General features: G+C 37.2%; 1 protein-coding gene across 2 annotated transcripts in view; it reads right to left on the reverse strand.

The window, feature by feature from the left end:
• Nucleotides 1–21,883, reverse strand: part of RELN (reelin) — a 538,742-nt gene that overhangs the window by 193,987 nt on the left and 322,872 nt on the right. For both annotated transcript variants that reach the window (XM_024115956.1, XM_024115957.2), the window contains exon 11: nt 9,899–10,044. In XM_024115956.1, the coding sequence (XP_023971724.1) occupies nt 9,899–10,044 (146 nt within the window). The remainder of the gene's footprint in view (nt 1–9,898; nt 10,045–21,883) is intronic.

Genomic DNA, 21,883 nt, shown 5'->3' on the forward strand with positions numbered 1-21,883 from the left:
AGAGTGGACATCCTTGTCTTGTTCCTGATCTTAGAGGAAATGCTTTCAGCTTTTCACCATTGAGAATGATGTCTGCTGTGGATTTGTCATATATGGCCTTTACTATGTTGAGGTAGGTTCCTTCTATCCTCACTTTCTGGAAAGTTTTTATCATAAATGGGTGTTGAATTTTGTCAAAAGCTTTTTCTGCATCTATTGAGATGATCATATGATTTTTATTCTTCAGTTTGTTAATATGGTGTGTCACACTGATTGATTTGCATATATTGAAGAATCCTTGCATCCCTGGGATAAATCCCACTTGATCATAGTGTATGATCCTTTTAATGTGTTGTTGGATTCTGTTTGCTAGTATTCTGTTGAGGATTTCTGCATCTATATTCATCAGTAATAGGGGTCTGTAATTTTCTTTTTTTGTAGCATCTTTGTTTGGTTTTGGTATCAGGGTGATGGTGGCTTCATAGAATGAGTTTGGGAGTGCTCCTTCCTCTGCAATGTTTTTGGAAGAGTTTGAGAAGGGTGGGTGTTAGCTCTTCTCTAAATGTTTGATAGAATTCACCTGTGAAGCCATCTGGTCCCGGACTTTTGTTTGTTGGAAGATTTTTCATCACAGTTTCAATTTCATTACTTGTGATTGGTCTGTTCATATTTTCTATTTCTTCCTGTTTCAGTCTTGGAAGGATATACCTTACTAAGGATTTGTCCGTTTCTTCCAGGTTGTCCATTTTATTGGCATAGAGTTCCTTGTAGCAGTCTCTTAGAATGCTTTGTATTTCTGCGTTGTCTGTTGTAACTTCTCCTTTTTCATTTCTAATTTTATTGATTTGAGTCCCCTCCCTCTTTTTCTTGATGAGTCTGCTAATGTTTTATCAATTTTGTTTATCTTCTCAAAGAACCATCTTTTAGTTTTATTGATCTCTGCTATTGTTTTCATTGTTTCTATTTCATTTATTTCTGCTCTGATCTTTATGATTTCTTTCCTTCCGCTAACTTTGGGTTTTGTTTGTTCCTCTTTCTCTAGTTCCTTTAGGTGTAACGTTAGATTGTTTATTTGAGATTTTTCTTGTTTCTTAAGGTAGGCTTGTATTGCTATAAACTTCCCTCTTAGAACTGCTTTTGCTGCATCCCATAGGTTTTGGATTGTTGTGTATTCGTTGTAATTTGTCTCTAGGTATTTTTTGATTTCCTCTATGATTTTTCAGTGATCTCTTGGTTATTTAGTAACGTATTGTTTAGCCTCCATGTGTTTGTGTTTTTTACGTTTTTTCCCTGTAATTGATTTCCACTCTCATAGCGTTGTGGTCGGAAAAGATGCTTGATATGATTTCAATTTTCTTAAATTTACTGAGGCTTGATTTGTGGCTCAAGATGTGATCTATCCTGGAGAATGTTCCGTATGCACTTGAGAAGAAAGTGTAATCTGCTGTTTTCAGATGGAATGTCCTATAAATATCAGTTAAATCTATCTGGTCTATTCTGTCATTTAAAGCTTGTGTTTCCTTATTAGTTTTCTGTCTGATGATTTGTCCATTGGTGTAAGTGAGGTGTTCAAATCCCCCACCTTTATTGTGTTACTGTCTATTTCCTTTTATAGCTGTTTGTATTTGCCTTATGTATTGAGGTGCTCCTATGTTGGGTGCATGTATATTTATAATTGTTATATCTTCTTCTTGGATTGATCCCTTGATCATTATGTAGTGTCCTTCCTTGTCTCTTGTAACATTCTTTATTTTATAGTCTATTTTATCTTATATGAGTATTGCTACTCCAGCTTTCTTTTGATTTCCAGTGGCATGAAATATCTTTTTCCATCCCCTCAGTTTCAGTCTGTATGCGTCCCCAGGTGTAAAGTGGGTCTCTTGTAGACAGCATATATATGGGTCTTGTTTTTGTATCCATTCAGCAAGCCTGTGTCTTTGGGTTGGAGCATTTAATCCATTTGCATTTAAGGTAATTATCGATATGTAAGTTCCTATTACTATTTTCTTAATTGTTATGGGTTTGTTTTTGTAGGTCCTTTTCTTCTCTTGTGTTTCCCCCTTAGAGAAGTTCCTTTAGCATTTGTTGTAGAGCTGGTTTGGTGGTGCTGAATTCTCTTAGCTTTTGCTTGTCTGTAAAGCTTTTGATTTCTCCATCAAATCTGAATGAGATCCTTGCCCGGTACAGTAATCTTGTTTGTAGGTTCTTCCCTTTCATCATTTTAAATATATCGTGCCACTCCCTTCTGGCTTGTAGAGTTTCTGCTGGGAAATCAGCTGTTAACCTTATGGGAGTTTCCTTGTATGTTATTTGTCATTTTTCCCTTGTTGCTTTCGGTAATTTTTCTTTGTTTTTAATTTTGTCAGTTTGATTACTATGTATCTCGGCGTGTTTCCGACTCACTGCACTTCCTGGACTTGGGTGGCTATATCCTTTCCCATGTTAGGGACGTTTTCGACTATAATTTCTTCAATTATTTTCTTGGGTCCTTTCTTTCTCTCTTCTCCTTCTGGGAGCCCTATAATGTGAATGTTGTTGCATGTAATATTGTACCAGTGGTCTCTTAGGCTGTCTTCATTTGTTTTCATTCTTTTTTCTTATTCTGTTCCACAGCAGTGAATTCCACCATTCTGTCTTCCAGATCACTTATCCTTTCTTCTGCCTCAGTTATTCTGCTATTGATTCCTTCTAGTGTATTTTTCATTTCAGTTATTGTATTGTTTATCTCTGTTTGCTTCTTCTTTAATTCTTCTAGGTGTTTGTTCTCTAATTCCTCTAGGTCTTTGTTAAACATTTCTTGCATCTTCTAGATCTTTGCCTCCATTCTTTTTCCGAGGTCCTGGATCATCTTCACTATCATTATTCTGAATTCTTTTTCTGGAAGGTTTCCTATCTCCACTTCATTTAGTTGTTTTTCTGGGGTTTTATCTTGTTCCATCATCTGGTACATAGCCCTCTGCCTTTTCATCTTGTCTATCTTTCTCTGAGTGTGGTTTTTGTTCCACAGGCTGCAGGAATGTAGTTCTTCTTGCTTCTGTTGTCTGCCCTCTGGTCTAATCTATTTTCTTAGCACACATATTTACCCTTAAAGTTTTCTAGTAACATTAAGAGTTACCCAAGATATATATCCTCACTCCAAGCAAGTTAAGAACTGTGGCAGTATTTTAATTCCTTCTTCTTCTCTTCTTGTCATTGTCAGTCTCCCTTTGTACCTCTCATATTGAGGTCATCTGGGCTTCAATTCCAATTTTTTATTAAAAATTTTCAATAATCAATACTTTTTTCAGTCTGAACTACAAGCTTTACTTTTTTCCTTGCTCACTACTCTTTCTTGAATCTATCATATTCTTCTTGGATTAATTTCCAGGTATACATCTTCTAGTAATTCTTTCAGAGAGCATTCAGGAGTAGTAAACTTTCTGAACCCTGTGTGTCTGAAAATTTTTATTTTTCCCCAATACTTCAATGATATTTGACTGGAGGAGAATGTTATGTTCCAAATAATTTTCTCTCAGAACATTAAGATAATTGCCTCATTTTATAAAATTATGCTTAGTGTTACTAAGGAAAGTATTATACAGTGAATCTCATCCAGAAGCATTTCCTGTTTTATCTGCATTCTAAAGTTTCTCCCTGATGGTCTAGGACTGGATATTTTTCCATCCACCTTGCTAAACATTTTCATTCATAGGAACTATGTCTTTTTCTTTCTTCTTCTTTTTTAAGTCTTGGGAACTTGTCTTCAATTATGTTTTTGAATATTTCATTCCACATATTCCCTCTGACCCTTCCTCCTTTTGGAATTCCTATTATTTCTAATGTTAGAAGTGCCAATCTCCCCCCTACACTTTACATTTCTTTTTCTTACATCCAATAACCCTAAGTTTTGGAAATATTTCAAGACTCAAATTTCCAGCTCATTAATTTGTTCTTCAGCTATGCTTATGCTCATATTCAGAGGGAAAAAATCCATTAAATTTGTTTCAACAATCATATATTTTCATTTCTCACATCTCTATTTTTTCCTCACAAAATCTGTTTTAATTTCACAAATGCAGTATGCTCTCTTATCTCTCTGAGGGTATCAATTATACTTCTTATAAAATCTCCATTTGTTTATTCTGCTACTTCTATTTTCTCAGCTCTTAGTTCTCTAGTTTGGTGAATTTTTTTTAATGGAGTGGATTTTCCTCAGATTTGATGATTCTAGATCATTTGCTTAGATTTGTATCTGCTATTCTTCCTTAGTTTTGGTGTAAAAATGCCCATCAATGGGAGCAGATGTGCCCTTGGGTGGGGGGTACCATAGGGGTCCTTGAGGTTTCCAGTTTCCTGGCATTGCCCTGCTTCTCCATTCCAAGTGTCCACATTCATTGCTTGTTCCTAGGGGCAGACATGCCTGCACAGAAGTGTGTGTACTCAAAGACTCACCTACTTAGCAATCCTGACAGCAGGACCCCAGAGACCCATCTGATTCCTGTGTCCAGTACCTAGGACCCTTTTGTAGTGTCTCATTCAATATATATTTTGGGTTATAGTTTCCTCCTTCCATCAGATCCTTTTCTTCTCTCTCTTTCTCTCTCTCTCTCTCCCTCTTTTTTTTTTTTTTTTTTTTGTGCAACACTTCATAATTCCTGACTCAATTAGGGCACACTCTCTTGTCATTACAGATTCATTTGCTTGTTTTCTGTAGTTTCCAAGGATTTGGGGCAGGTAGGGAAGACTAGAGCATGCTGTGTTGATTCAATAGTCTAATATTCAATTATACAGCCATAAAAAATAATGAGATAATGCCATTTGCAGCAACATGGATGGACCTAGAGATTATTACACTAAGTGAAGTAAGTCATAGACAAATGTCATATGATATAACTTATATGTGGAAGCTAAAAAAATGATACAAATGAACTTATTTACAAAACAGAAATAGACTCACAGACATAGAAAACAAACTTACGGTTACCAAAGGGGAAAGGTGGGGAGGGATAAATTAAGAGTTTGGGATTAGCAGGTACAAAATACTATATATAGAGACTTCCCTGGTGGTCCAGTGGTTGAGACTTTGCCTGCCAGTGCAGGGAGTGTGGGTTCAATCCCTAGTCGGGGAGCTAAGATCCCACATGCCTTGTGGCCAAAAAACCAAATCATAAAACAGAAACAATATTGTAACAAATTCAATAAAGACTTTAAAAATGGTCCACATCAAAAAAATCTTTAAAAAAATACTATATATAGAATAGATAAACAATAAGGTCCTACTGTATAGTAGAAGGAACTATATTCAATATTTTGTAATAACCTATAATGGAAAAGAATCTAGAAAAAGAAAAAGAAAAAAAAGGATCTCAAAAAAGAATATATATATACATATATATATGTATGTATAACTGAATCACTTTGCTGTACACCTGAACCTAATACAACATTGTAAATCAACTACACTTCAAAAAAATAGTTTAATATTCATTACATGTGTGGAGCTTCTCTAACATGAATACTTTGGTGACAGCAAAAAAACAGATATTTTAAAAAGTTATCTGAATAGTTAAAAACATACAATGTTTTCATTTGGGATGAAAGACAAGTATACAAATTCCATATTCTAGTAATGTGTTTTTCTACAAAGCCCCCTCCCACCCAAAGACAGCCTCAGATGGGTGAGATATGGTAGTTGCTAACTAAATGATGTGTTTGTGAGGTTAAGCCAAAGTTCACAAAGGCTCACATAAATTAAAAGTGTATCTATTTAAGTTTCTCTCTTGCTGGAGTAACACATGTGTCTTTAGGAAAAAGAAAAGAAACTTTAAAATCCCACTTAAAATAAACCTATCAACATACAGCTTTATGATGTAAAAGGCAAACAGCTTTTGCATCCCTGTGATCTGAGATCAAATAATTTGACTCAAATGGAAAGAAAACAGGAATATTTGGAAAGTGGGTTCCAAAAAAGTCATAATGACACTGGCTTTTTTTTCTTGCCATTCATATGAAATGTTTTGAAGCTATTATTAGAGAGGACTGCATATTCTTTTTTCTCTCTCATAATTCTTATGGGAGAAAAATATAGTTAAACGAGATGAAAATATTATATCCATATTAATAATTTAATTTTTTCTGTCTTAAAAGAAAGTGACTTCAAAGCTACAATCCAATCAATTTAATCGGTCACTCTTGAACAGAGTGGGGATTTACCACCTACGTTTTATGTTTATTTTAGCAGGTGAGCTTATGATGATAAATTCTGTGGGTGGTGATGGCTGAGTGGAGCAATGAGACAAATATTCAGTAGATCTGGTTGATAAAACACAACAAGAATTTCACTACCAAGTTCCTAATCTGTGTTTCTTTGTCAGCTCGTACCCTAGGTAAAAATGCTTCACGTTAATTTGATTGTGACAGGATTTTTTCCCTGGAGCTTTGATTATAAATTATTATAACAGCTTTCTTTCTCAGATCAATAAAGCATCGCTTGGGAGTGGGTGGATGTGGAGAGGGGGCACACACACACATTCACATACAACGCTATGGATTAAAGCAGCATTTTACCATCATCCCCAAACAGAGAAAATACTAGATAGTCTCATTATCCTTTTATACCTTTTTTAATAATATAATGCCAATGTGGATAAATGGTTCTCCAGATGAGAGCATAAATGAGGTAGTTCTGAGGGGGGTGGTGTGGTCTGATATCCTAGGGGAAAAGCTACAAATAAACCTAAGGGGAAAAGCTACAAATAAACCTAAGGTGTGGTTGCTAGAATAATTAAGCTGCTTTTAGAATTAAGGTGAATTAATTGTGTTCTAATTAGAGTGGCACAGGTGCTTTTGTCGAGCACATTATTCTATGTTATTGGAACAGAAATCTGCTGACAATGTCACAGCCTGAAAGTATCGGCCTCTTATCTGTGACCAAAACCTGATATATCTCAGTACTGAGAAGTGGCCAAAGAAACCACCTGAGTCACTGAGCGAATGGAATTTGCTCTGATGTTCCTCTGTATCTGTGTTGAATTTACCTCTTTTTTTAAGCATAAATACTTTTAGTCCATTTTGTTTGTTTTGGGAGATGAATATTTTGGTTTAGCCACAAATTCTCACATCAGTAGTGCTCTGAGATAGCAGAATGTCTGATCTGTTAATTGGAATATATTTTTTGCCAGCTATATTTCTGGATTAGTACATTAATTTTCTAAAATATGCTTGGTTTCTTCTCATATCAAATCTATTCCTTTCTAAGCTTAATTCATAAACGGTTTTTTTGTGTGTTTGTACTAAGTCTCCACTAATGTTAGTAGCAGAGAGCTGTATGGACCATTAATCCATCCAGTAAGCATTCTTTTGTTCTTTTATAGATGCTTTTTTTTTTTTTTTTTTTTTTGTGGTATGCGGGCCTCCCTCTGTTGTGGCCTCTCCCGTTGCGGAGCACAGGCTCCGGACGCGCAGGCACAGCGGCCATGGCTCACGGGCCCAGCCGCTGCGCGGCACGTGGGATCCTCCCAGACCGGGGCGCGAACCCGGTTCCCCTGCATCGGCAGGCGGACGCGCAACCACTGCGCCACCAGGGAAGCCCTATAGATGCTTTTTGATAATACAACAAGCTAAAACAAAGAAGAGGGCATTCTAGGAGAGGGAATATGTGGATATGAAGGCCATAGGTAAAAATAAATTGTAACTCTTCCCAAAAGAATAAGAGGACATTAGGACTTTGAGGAAAGAGATAGCTTGGTAACTAGCTAGCCAGCTAGCTACATAAATAACAGGAAAGGGTTTACGCATGTATCAGAATGGTACCACTGGAGACTTGTGTTTCTCTCTCTGCTTTAGTGGGATGGAGACTGGGTATCTGGACAACACTGTGGCATAGTTTGTGTTCCTAGAGGATGTAGGTCTCACTGAAGAAAATGACCTACAACTGCTGCATAGGTGGTATTAGCTTGGAGAGGTGAAGGAGTGGAGGTCATGAGTCTCTGGTGCTTCAAAATTTGGGACCCTCTCATAGGCAGTTAAGCTCCATCATCAGGAAGGGGATTTGAATTGGTCTTTTATATCAGGAGTCAGAAAGAAAGAACTGATATGGTGATGTAAAGCTGGTGATGGATCTTTCACCTCTAGAAGGTAGGTAAAGAAGACTTGGCATGCATTGTCAAAGTTCTAGACCTCATCAAAGCCCATGGGTCTGTGAGGGGAGTGGAATGAGCCCTATGTAGTATAAGGGTTACAAAGGAAAGCAGCCAGATTCCTGGGGAGATCCTGGACACGAGAAAGAGGAACAATGGTTGCTGGTCCCTCAAGGAGACACCATAGCCACACTGGACATGGGACTTCAAGGGTGACAGGAACCTTGAAAGAGAAGGACTCTGTGGACTGAAGGGCTTGAGCATCACTGCTAGGCTTAGAAAGGTCAATAGTGCACCCTGGAGGGCGTGGGGTCCCTCAAAGCGTCAATCTCCTTCAGAGGCTTCCCACAGCTGGACTTGCCCGAGGTGGGCAAGAGCACGGCTGGGTCAGCTGCTGTAGAAATCTAGCTTTCAACAGTGAGAGACCCTGATGTGGCAGCAGAATGTCAAGCAGCAGTAGCTGTGGCTTAGGCTGCTGGTCAGATTTCCCTCTTATTGGGTCCAAATGCAGTTTCTGGGCAATGCATAGGAAGTGGGGAACCCAAGAGGTCATCAATCGTGGCCTTCTTGCCCTTCAGACACTTAGAATCCCATCCAATTTTGATTGAATGTGTTGAGATCAGAGGGATGTGACTACCTCAAATGTTGTGTTCTGGGAAAGTTCCTCGTAGTTAAGCGTTAAATTATGGCTATTTCATATCCATCATGAAATTATACTTTATGTTAATTTCATTCATCTTCATCATAGTCTTAGAAAACATACACTAAACAGCAGTAAGGACCTGGTGTTATGATTACAAGTGTATACTGCAAAAAAAAAAAAAAAAAAAGCCAGGTGCAAACCAGAGAATTTCTAGAATTTCCTTCCAATTCATACCACCTTATGAATTTTGTTTCTCTGAACCTATTAATTTTTTTCAACTTGAATTTCTGAAAGTGCTACTCAATTAATAGGAAATATCTTAGGGCCACTGGACCCAGAAGAAGGCACATAGCTCAGAATGGCCAGAAAATACTACCACCAAACCATCCTCATTGTTTCAACCTCAACCCCATATTCTTTCTTTAAAAATCTCTCAGGGACTTCCCTGGTGGTCCAGTGGTTAAGAATCCCCCTTCCAATGCAGGGGACGCAGGTTTGATCCCTGGTCAGGGAACTAAGATCCCACATGCTGCAGGGCAACTAAGCCCGCAAGCCACAACTAGAGAGCCTGCATGCTACAACTAGAGAGCCCATGTGCCACAACTACAGAGCCCACGCGCTCTGGAGCCCGCACACCACAACTAAGAGAAGCCCACACACCTCAACTAAGACCCGACGCAGCCAAAAATAAAAAAAATTTTAAATGTTAAAAAAAACTCTCAAATATTAAATCTCTACCCCCAAAACAATTTTTACAGATCACAGCCACACTCCACTGAAAATCAGGTAACAGCATCTATAAATCTCAGACCCCAGGAAGACAACTGAAAGTCTCAAATAATAGTAGTGGAAAGATTTTATATTCTATACGCATTGAAAAATAAAACACCTTTTCCCAGTAAAAGCTGAATAAACAAAGATGAGATGTAAGTGATTCAACTGAAGTTAAAAGGTATTTGAAATCACAAAAATTAGTATGCATAAAAATAGTTGATTACTTAATAAAGAATTTTAACATAAGTGTACCCCTTTTGGCTTGTCTATGATAAGGATCACCAGTATTAACTATACTTTTTCTATTTAACAATATGCATTTAAGATATTTCCAGTGGAATAAATGTAAGTGCTATACACAGCATGGGAGATAACAATTACTTACCCTGTAGGCTGGCTCTCAAATTCTTCTGACCACTGCTCTTGAATATCCTCTGTAGAAAGATCTACATCCCGGGTGGTGGCAAAATTGAACTCACTGCCTTCATTTCCATGGAAATAAATGGAGTTCCCATCTGACTGACAGCTATGCTGTGGATAAAAAGAGAGCATGGGGTGTCTGTTGAATTGGTTTTGTAGCTATATCTGTCTTACTCATGTGTAATTAGAGTTTTTAGAAAACTCATTATGTTATTCCCTCTATGGTGGACTCTGAAATCAAAAGAAATTGTTACCTCTTTTTTTTTTGGTCTTGTTTAATTCAATTACAGTTTCTCTCTAGCTTATTAAGTTATCACAAAAAAGGAGTCAAGAGGCCATTTGAGCTTTGCCACCTCAGCCTTCAGTATGAAACAAGAATTTTTTTTTTTTTTTTTTTTTTTTTTTTTTGTGGTATGCGGGCCTCCCTCTGTTGTGGCCTCTCCCGTCGGGGAGCACAGGCTCCGGACGCGCAGGCTCAGCGGCCATGGCTCACGGGCCCAGCCGCTCCGCGGCATGTGGGATCCTCCCAGATCGGGGCGCGAACCCGGTTCCCCTGCATCGGCAGGCGGACGCGCAACCACTGCGCCACCAGGGAAGCCCAGAAACAAGAATATTTTAATTGGAATAATTTCCCATCTTTACCACAGTCCTTGTTGTGGGAATTAAGTGTGATAATGACTTGTCATATATTTTCAATATTGTGGTTACAGGCTAAATCACACTGACCTTTTCAATATTGCATATGTTTCTGGCTTGCCATTCAAGCCTTTCACAATTTGTCTATAAATGGGATATGAGTCAAACAGCCTGCTAATCAAAACATGGAATACAGAAAAGGTCAAAGTAATCCCTGATATGATCGTATATTCTCAGCCAGCTTTTGGGTAAAAGTGTCTGACCAGACCTAGGAAGTGCATGATGTCCCCAATGAGGGGCTCGTAAACAACAAACTTTGTTATTCTCCAAAAGAACACCAGGCTTACAAAGAATAAAGAAAAATAATTTTTGGGGATGCTTTTTTTTTAACCTACATTTTTTCAGCTTAAAGTGAATAGTCAAAGGCAAGATCCAACTCTGGAGCTGAGTAAACTGAGTATTTAGTTTTTAAATATATGATAAGTTTTTGCGTTAATCATTTTTTGGTAATGTCACACAAAGAGAAATGCTAATAAATGAAAGACCAAACATTTGTTTAAGTTTTATATACTCTTAAAATAGGAATGAAGAAAAATAACTGGACAGAGAGTATCAGTTGGGCCCAGTGACTGTAAGTTCTGCAGGGCAGGGATCATGTCCCTGTATTCTAGGTTTTAGCACAGTGCTTGGCATATGGTAGGAATTCAAAAATATTTGTTGAGTAATTCAATAAATGAATAAATGAATGATATGGTTATGCCTTTCAGGTAATCAACTAATCTGTTATGGAGAACTCATGATGTAGTAAGCATTAAGGAAGGTACTGGAGGGAAGGGGTTTATAAGAGTATAATAATATCTAATCTTTGCTCTAAAAAATTACAGTCTAGTTGATATTTATCAAAGGCAGCATATGGAAAGCTAATGAGTGAAGGTAGGAACCACTGTGTCCAGGGCTGGTCTAGATGAGCAGGCTTCATGCATGAGCAGGTCTTCAATTGGCTTTAAAGGACTGAGAAAAATCCAAGTTGGATGACAAATATGAATAAATTACATAGGTGATAAGTAGGCATAATTCTGAGAATTAGACTGGAGCCTGACTGTAAAGGATCTTAAATGGTAATCTAAAAGATCTCTGCAATATGCCATCAGCAGTGATGTTCTAAAATAGAGCAGTGATGTACGCAAAGAAATGTTTTATGACTATTAAACTAATTATGGCAGGTAAAATCAATGGGGAGGGAAATCAGACTTCTATACTGAAAGAGTAAAGAAGCTTCCAGAAGTTCAAGAGAATTGGAGCATATGATCTTGGCGGAGTCATTTCACAGCACTAAGACGTAAGGCATACCCACTGGGCCTGCCATCAGCTTAGATAATACTGTAGTGTGTGGCAGGCTTCACCTGCCTGAGGCTCTTCTTCACACCACAATGAGTACAGATTATTCACATATGTTAAATTGAGCTCATTTTATGATGCTTAACCCACATACATCGATCAAAACTAGGATTCAGTTTATTTAGACAATAGATTTTAGAAGTTTCACTACAAAAAGAAAAGTTGTAACTACGTGAAGTGATGGATATGTTAACTAACATTATTGTGGTAATTATTCTGCATTAAATACATCTATCAAAAAAACCCCCAAAACAAAACAGTAAATAGAAACTGTCAAGCAATGACAAACCCAAGGATCCTCTACTACTATGCACTCTGTAAAGATAATGAATGCTAACTAGAATAACAAAGATTACTTTCCTAATTATAAATCCACTGAGCTCTAAATAGTGGTTTTCACAGTTATCTTCCCATTCTGGAATCCTGAAAAACTATGGCCTATGTTTATTTAGAATTAATATAAGGACTCTGACATTGATGCAAATGACATTAGGTCACTGTCCAAGGAAAGGGCATATATGAAATATCTATACATGTGAAAACAGAATAATCTATATTACAATTTAAAAGGATATATTTGTGTAATGAAAAGAGTGACTTGCTTAACATAAAATCTTGGTCATTTCTGGCTAAACATCAATTTAATTATTTCCATTTTGATTCCGTTTACCTCAGAATTGTTTAATATTTTAAGACTCTGTGTTATACATAACTATGCTTTGCTACTCTTCCAAGATTTATATCATTAACATATTTGATGCATATTTTAATTTAGTTGAGATAGAAAATTTATGTAAAGAAACACATCATTATGAAACTGAATACCATATACTGTTAAACTCACTTCACAAAATTAAAATGAGTTGGTGTTTTAGAAAAATTGAAGGTTTTTTTTTTAAAGATTTATTTATTATTTATTTGTTTTTGGCTGCGTTGGGTCTTAGTTGCGGCACACAGGATCGTCGTTGCGGTGTGTGGGCTTCTCTCTAGTTGTGGCATGCAGTTTTTCCCTTCTCCAGTTGTGGCGCGCGGGCTCCAGGGCGTGTGGGCTCTGTAGTTTGTGGCACTTGGGCTCTCTAGTTGAGGCGTGCGGGTTCACTAGTGTGGTGCATGGGCTTAGTTGCCCCGCGGCATGTGGAATCTTAGTTCCCCAACCAGGGATCGAACCTGCATCCCCTGCATTGGAAGGCAGATTCTTTACCACTGGACCACCAGGGAAGTCCCTGAAGTATATTTTAAAGGATCTTTTTGTTAGTTATTTGGCTGTTACCAAATACATTTGGTAGTTTAGTAGATCATTTGTAATTATACAACTACTAAAAACTGGCTATCAAAAATATATTTTTTATTTTTAATATTGTATCTATATGAAATGACGGATGTTCACTAAACACTGTGTTAATCATTTCATGTATGTTAGTCAAATCATTATGCTGTACAGCTTAAACTTCTACGGTGTTGGATATCAATTATATCTCAATAAAACTGGAAGACAAAAATTAGCTATCAATATACCTTTCTGTCATTATAACTGCTAGCGCCAGCGTATGAAATACAAGTAATATTTACCATAACAAGTATGAAGAAAGCAACCTGAAAAAAATGAACACTCACTTTGAGTGTTAACCACTTTTCTTAATTGCAGAATCTAAAAACTAGTAGGATATGTCTTTGCCAAGTTCCATGAAGGACAACATGGTATAGTTTTTTACATACTTTATTTTTATAGGGAAGGAGCTGTTCTTCACCAATTGGCAGTAAAAGGACCATACTCGAAGTCTGAATTCAAACAGGGCAGTGGTTTATAACAGTCAGTGCTGGACTTGCACTGAAACATCTGAACCCTGTCTGTCGAGTTTAGGGGAAGATTCATAGTCCACTCTCTTCTCTCTTCCCAAATGGGCCCAATGCCCTTTTGGGTGTTGAGGGGGAAAAGTATTGCTCTTTGAATGTTTTCTTCATCGTAGTCTTAGTACATCAACACATTGCTAAAGAAAGTTGGTGACACACCCAAAGTGAACAGCCACAGCTCAGCAAGAAGTGAATCAAATCCCCCTGTCTCTTAGCAGGATGGGGCTGCCAATTTCTGGGCAGCATGGCCTGGAGATGCACTGAATGCACACACTACAATGGATGGCTTGCTCTTCTCCCTGCCATGCTAAGGAGATGAGGACATAATTTCTGCCTCAGCCATTATGAGTAGAACACATGTTTTCAAGGTTTGTAGTAAGAGTAATATAAGCCAGCTGGGTACTATTGGGACTATAAAATAGGGGATAGTCTGTGCAAAACTGGTGAATTTCTGAGCCATCTGAGCAGGAACGGGCCTACCAAGAAGTTGATTATGTAAAATCCTTATATTTAGGAATCCTGGGAAAGATAGGGGGCCAGTTCAGGGTTCTCATTCTGAGGATTCCTACATCAATTACAAGGCTAGTTAGAGTTTTACATTAATTCTACTTTAGAATTGGTCACAGGGGGCTCAGTGCCTTAGTATTGGACTGGTTTCCCAGATGCTCTCCAAACTAAGAATTTATGCCTGACTACATTCAGATTGAGATGGAGCCCCTGTGCCTCTGCTTGTTTGAGATTGCATCTCTGCCTCTGAATGGAAATCCACTACCTGTGTGGGTAGGGGTGCTTGAACTTTCCCCTAGAACCCAATTCAATTAATTCAGCACTTACACGAGCTGGGGTGATTAAGGCTAGAAAAAAAACCCCAAATACTGGAAACCAAAAACATTCTTGACAAGGAATGAAAACTCAGTTACTGTCCATCCTCAAGGAGTTTGGGGATTGGAATCAGAAGGCATGTTCCGATGCATTTTCTCTACTGAATGGCTACATGGTTTTGCACAACTCATTTAACCCATCTAGGCCTCAGTTTCTTAGGCTGTGGAATGGGGCCAATAATATCTATTTCCTAGAGATGCTGTTAGAAGCACAAATTATATTATATGTGGAAGTGTTTTTTTGAAATCTCTAAGTGGTATAAAATAATTGTTATTTTATTTCTAAATATGCACTTTTCCAAAAATTTCTAAATATGCACTACCATATTCCCTTTGCAGTATATACCCTTGGCAGTAGATTATAGAGAAATAGAATATTTAAATCTATTGTAAATTGTTTCTCATTAGACTAGTCACTAAAATTCTTCAGATCAACTTAAAACCTTTAGTAAAATGTAAAAGAATATGTTGCACAATACAATATGGTAAAATACTACAAACATTCATTCATTTTCAGGGCATACTGAACCATCAATTAGAACTTTAAAAGTTCTCCAGATTTTGGCAGATTACCAAACATTTTCCTTAGGAAAACTTAATAATGCAAGATGTCTGCCGCCACTTTTCTTACAGATGAAATGTATAACATCTATGTATTTATGTTAAAGATCCAAACAAAATGTGAACTGAAAGTATGAAAAGAATTTCAGAAAATTGCTCTCAGTGATTTTAATACCCAGCTGTTTTCGTTCAGCATCTATTCAAACTCATGTCATTTGTAAGACAATTAAAATCTAAACAACTTCGTAAGACAGTTAAATGTCTAACTCTGTGAGATACATGAGCTTTAATATGATAAGAAGAATACTTTGGAATTCAGAGCTACTTTATTTTGAGTATGGTAAAAATATAGCAGGTTTTCTCGAGTAAATGATTACAAATAACATGTGACTTCCTGAGTCTTAGTTTTTCTTTTTTTTTTACTGTTGAATTGGAGACAGTTTTAATAACTGAAATGTCCAGCATAAATGAGGGTACAAGAAAACAAGACTCTATTGGTTAGGATATAAATTGACAGGATTATTTTGGTTGAATAATTTGGCAGTATCTATTTTAAAATTTTAGTGTTTAATGAAACCTTACCCAGAAATTCCACTTCTAGGTATCTATGCTATAGACAAAAATAGCATGAGCGCTTGAAAATATATGTACAAGGCTGTTTACCACAGCATTTCTTGTTAAAGAAAAAAAAGGACAAATTTCCATAAATAAGGAATACTTAAATGAATTATAGTAGAGCCACATGATGAAATACTACACAGCCATGAAAAAGAACAAAATTGATCTGGAAGGTGGATGAGCTGCTATCTTAAGTGGAAAATACAATTAACAGAACATATTATCATGTGAGTCTTAGCTTTTGACTGACTTATGGTGAGTATATATCAGGTAATTAAGAATTTATTTTTGGTAAAATAAAGGTATAAATTCTGCAGATGGCTCTCTATATTTCTTTCTATCCCTAGCCTCCCTAATTACATTAATGATCATGTTAATTATCATTATTTTTACTTCATTATTTTAGCATTGACCAATGAGTTTTTAAAATCACTTAAATATCATCCTTATTTGTTTCCATCTGTCCGTCAAAAATATTTTTCTACTTTGCTGTTAAAGGGGTTTCCTTTACTTGAAAAGCAGAACACACTGTAACTGACAAGAATCTGCCATTCAGAAAAACATCAACAGGAAACATCAGTGAAAATTCCTCAATATAACAAGTCTTTGGCCACAATTCAGGATAGCATTTTTCTAAGGCTGCTCCCTATACTCTGCTGAAAATGTTAATGACTTCACCTCTGTACTTGTAAAAGTACTTACAATTGCCTTCACCATAGTTTAATTAGGTTTTCATCAAAGATGAACACTGAGGCACCTCTTAATATTATCTCCCTGGGGTCTAATGGCCCTGATGACTCCTTCAGACATCTGTAGCTTTACAATTTATTTTTGACAATATCCTTTTAGTTGGAATGAGTATATTGGGCATTTGGGCAATGCCAGCTTGCAGAGAGCTGGTGGCAGATGGAATGAAATCTGCCTGGTATGCCTTCCCCTCCACATGAGCAGAGAGCCATCCATTTCCTCCATTAAGGAGTTGTCACTCAGCCCACCCAGCTGGAAGACCATTTTTGATAGCCAAGCTGGCTGGTGGCAGACAATTCAGATACAAAGCGCACTTTAAAAGGAGCTAAAACATCATTTGTAGGAAAATTGAAAATGCACAGCTTCCACCACAGCCAATTTTTTAATGACTGTAATATTTTAAGTGATTATTTTTGCCACTTCAGATTGCTCCTTAGAGAGGAGAGGTTTTTAAATTAAAATCTAGGCAACGCATAACAGTTGAGATATGAGGAGCAGAGGAAAGAGAAATAAGATGAATAAAATTAATTAAAATGGCATTGTTGGCAGAGCCATAAATTAGCCACTGTCTGGTTGGAAATAAAATATATTGGTATAGGAGTTTCTGGATTAAACTGGTATGTATGACTGAGTGACTAGAAAGGGACTGACCTACAGCCTACAAATCTTTGTGTTTCCTAAGCCTTTCACCATGCTATAGCTATTATCATATAGAAATATATATATTTCCTACATCCTGGTTCAATGGTCTTTAATGGTACAGACTTTCACGCTTATAAAAAAAAATAGGAAGAGAATGATTCCTCTCATGAGGCAAAATGAATTTCTGTCATTTTCCACACATTCAATTTCTAGGTAATTTAATGCCAGTTAAAAAACTGAAAACTTGGCTATAAACACAGTCCAGGTGCAGGAGGGCTGAAGTGCATTTTCTCTAGTCAACACAATAGATTCAACCACAGTGAGCAAATTTTAGGGAGCTTAAAGAGTGTTTCTTGCTCATTATTTTATGGATTCATTAAGCATTTGAACCACTTTGAACTGTGATTCATAAAGATTCAATTCACGGTATATTTTGTAACAAGTGTGTAATTATTTGGCAATAGTTATGACAACTCTAAAATGGCAATAGTGACAGATTTGAATTGGAGTAATGAGAGAAAGAATAACAACGTAAAATTCCATAGGGCAATTGTTAACCTTGTCTGTAGGGATCAACTTAACTTTCACAGCATCTGAAGTTTTCAGACTGGCCTCCTCAAATTAAGGCCAAGAATGCCAGGTACAACGTGGGAGGCTGTAAGATACTGAGGAACAAAAGGGCTGGGGCTTTATAATACAACGTAGTTGGCTTTGAAAATCAAAGCTGTTTGATCTTGGAGAAGCCACTTAACTTCTCTGAGCCTCTATATTTTCATCTGTGAAATGGGGCAATTGTGAGGATTAGATGAGATAGTGTTAAGTAACATGCTTATTCTAAAGACTGATGAATCTTAGGAAATCAGTAAATGCTAATTCCCTTCCTTCTTTCGTTCCCTATCTTCATTCATTTATTTAAAAAACCTTACCTTAATGAGTGCCGCTATGCAAATAATTGGGTTATGTGCTGTGCTAAGTACAAAGGTGATGGGTAATGTTACTATGTTTTGGATGTTCAGACAGAATAAAATAAATTTCACATTGAATAACGTATTAACTTAATTAGTGATTAAATGTGTCAGCTTCAGACCATAAACAAACAAGAAAAGAGTGCATAGTCAAGGAGGCTCTGGGGATTTGTTTGAATGGTTATTTTTAGTAGAATTTATCGAAATTATTTGTTTCTGTGTTACTGCCACTCTTGTCACCGTGATTTGGCTCAATTCCAAGTTTCACTAATGCTATTCCACATTAATTACCGTACAAATAGGCCGCATTGGGGGGAAATTGTGAAAAGCACACTACTTACGTTTAACCCTTCATCCCCAAAGTACTCTTATTAGCTTAAAATATATTCTGGCTCATTCTACAATATCATGTACCCACCTCTTCGGGGAAACATGACAATAAGAGCAATGCAATCCAAAGTGAAGAACATCCCAAGCAAAGGGAATTTACAGAGACAGCATGCAATTAACCAAGCTGGAATCTGGCCAGAAAATCATAGGTAACATTCCGATTCTTAATGGAAAAAGACGTGGGAACATGGTCTCGCCACAAGTCTTACTGAGCTCAGGTTTATCCTCATTAGAAAGCCGGTACTCAAATCCCCCAAGTTACAGACCAGATAGTTTCCGGTACAGCGATTTGCAAAGCACATTTCTGGAAAGCATATCTGATTTCCTCCTGTTTGTCCTTACATTCTAAAAAAGGAAAATCACTGAATGGATTTTTGAAACCTTTTTCTGGGGTGCCCAATTCATGGAAGACAAGTTAGGCATTATAGTAGGCAGATACTGCTCTGCCAGGGGATTATATTCCCAAAAAGCACATTTAAAAATATATTCTTCTTTGAATGTGACATCCCTTTCACCATTTGTCTTTGACTTTTTTCACTAGCCTCGACTTGTGTTAAGACTACATTTTCAGACAAATAAATTTACATTTTTTTCATAATTTGGATATTATAACCTTTATTCTCCATTAATGATTCAACAGTCTGTGACAATAGTATTAGACATGTGACAGCAGAATTCCAGAATGAAAGCTCCAATTTTTATTCAGGACTGGAGATCTGCCTAGTGTCCACTGGGACAAGGAATTTGGCAAATGCATAATGTACAAGACCTATAAGAAAATTAATAGACTCTCTTGCTCTGACTTAAGTCTTCTCCTTAATGGGTTGTTGATTCACCTGATGGCTGTTGTCTTCATTAGGGCCTTTTGGTGTTTGTTCAACTAGGAAAATTGACACTATCATTGGATATTTATCAACAGTAAATGGAGGAGAGAGGAAGCAGTCTAACTGGAAGTAGAAATACTTCTAAATTCTGTATACTTAGTTACTCCCAATCCTTGGCACACATCTGCAAAATTTAATAATTTACTTTTAAAGAAAATTTCTTTTAAATACATTTGAGCGCAGCCTATTCTAAAGGACAAATCTTCACAACAGAATCTGTGACATTCAGTACTGATTTACTTCTCAACACAAGTTGACGTAACAGTGTAAAAGGAGTAATCTGGAATTCTTTGCTATCCATACAATGAACTAGGGTAATAAATAGAAAAAGATTAGCAGGTGCAGGCACAGCAATCAGAGTGGGAAGTTTTCTTAAAAATAAAAAATACGAGGAACAGCACATATCTCCTAGTGATCTGCACTTAATCTGTGGGTCAATTCCAGAGGTGACAGAAGCCAGTGATTTATGCCTTTGCAAGCTGAGGGTAACCAGGCTAGCTGAGCAGATATAAACATTTATTAACAGCGAGTGAGCAAAGTGTGCTCTCTCTCTTTCTCTCTCTCACACACATACAGATATCAAGGAGTTGTGGATGATTCATGCTTTCAAAATACAAATTTTGGCTGCCACCAAAGATGGGAGTGAACAAACAAACTAAATGAAGCAGCTGCTTGACTAATATTTACCTCCATGGCATATTGATCCATCTGGAAATTCTGCTTCATTGGGTACTATTAAAAGATGAAGAAAACAGAAAAAAACAAAACCCCCAAAATCTGCTCATAGCTCTTTCCAAATCATTTGTTCCTGGGTTCTCCTCTGAGTACTTTCCTGACCTTTGCAGCTCTTCTCTCTAAGGGTGAGTTACAGAAAGCAGGTAGCTGTAGCAGCTCCAGGCTGACCCTTTAAAATCTTACATTTAGTGTTTTTCTTTGAACTTGAAATTAAGGACATTTTCAGATTGCAGGATGTGTTTTTGAGGAGTTGGGAAGAGATGACTTTGATGGATTTGTCCAGATGTTTCAAGAATGACTAAGGACAATTAAGCACTAAGTACGCAGGGTCTTCACAGACATGCAATGTTCACCTACCACAGATATAAAACTTGGAGGATAAGGCCTTCCTCATAGTGCTGGCACCTACAGATGATTCATGAAATGCCACCATTACTACTACTGCTGCTGCTCCTACCACTTATAATTATGGTTGTTATTATTATTATTTATTATCCAGTATTCATGCTACTCAATGGAGATAGATATGAGAATCCTACCCAAGGTGAAACATTGATTCTTGATTCTATATGTCTTAAATGGAAGGGGCCAAAACATTCATTACCCTTAAACCTTGACGACAAAACCAAGACCATTTGCAAAGAGTTGGAGCACCAGAAGTTGCCCTGAGATTAATCGTTCCCCCGTTTCAGGAAGGAAGAACGTACCTCCCACTATTAAATGTGGCAAAACACCCACAGCCATCTGACAGAGAGCAGTGCTGTCAGGGGACGGCAGCTGTGGCAGAAACAGCCAATTCTAGCAACTGCAAATGATGGACTAACAGAGTATATTCCGTATCTTTAGAATAGACACAACTGACACAAATAATTCTTGATTAGTTTAGAAATTGTATACAAAAGTAATTTTAAAAAGGATGCAATATTCTGTAAAAGAAGGAAATACCATCGTAACTAATAATTAAGGCAGGTGTTTCACTATCAAGTGGGTTCAGGCTCTTTGCCTTGCTGAGTCCACGATGGACTTGCTGTGGAGATTGCTAATGAAGCTGGTGCTCTGGCTAGCTTTCTGACTTGCGGTACTAGATTTATTGGCATTTAGACCCCCACCTATTTGGGTGTGAACAGAGGCCTGCTTAGGGATTCATGGGAAATAAAAAAATTATGATGGTAATTAGAAGCACGATAAGAATGTGGTGCCCCTTTTCTTCCACATGGGCAGGTTCTCTGGAAAAACACTGGAAGCTGAGTCAGGCAAGGCCATGACCTTGTAAAGAGAATGGAGGAGAAACACAGATGGCTGTCTAGGAAGAACATATTAATTCTATAACCTCTTACAGTCCTCTTCAGCTTACCAATACAAATAAAAAAGTGCAACAAACATAAGGTCGGGTTCTACATTAAAAGCCGATACTGTTAGACATCTACTTCATATTAATTACTAAAGAGCCAACGGATGGTAATGGCCTTCTACCAGCCCAGGGCAGATTTAAACTGGTGACCTATAATTGCAGTGCTCCAGATCACATAACTCCTTAAGTTAATTACTCCATTTGGTCTTCTATCGTTCTGCCCTACTTGAGATAAACAAGGACAGGCTCAGATGAAATGAATTAAATAGTACCAAAGAAATTGGAAAAAAA

This window comes from Physeter macrocephalus, chromosome 5 (genome assembly GCF_002837175.3).
Source record: "Physeter macrocephalus isolate SW-GA chromosome 5, ASM283717v5, whole genome shotgun sequence".
NCBI classification, from domain to species: Eukaryota; Metazoa; Chordata; class Mammalia; order Artiodactyla; family Physeteridae; genus Physeter; species Physeter macrocephalus.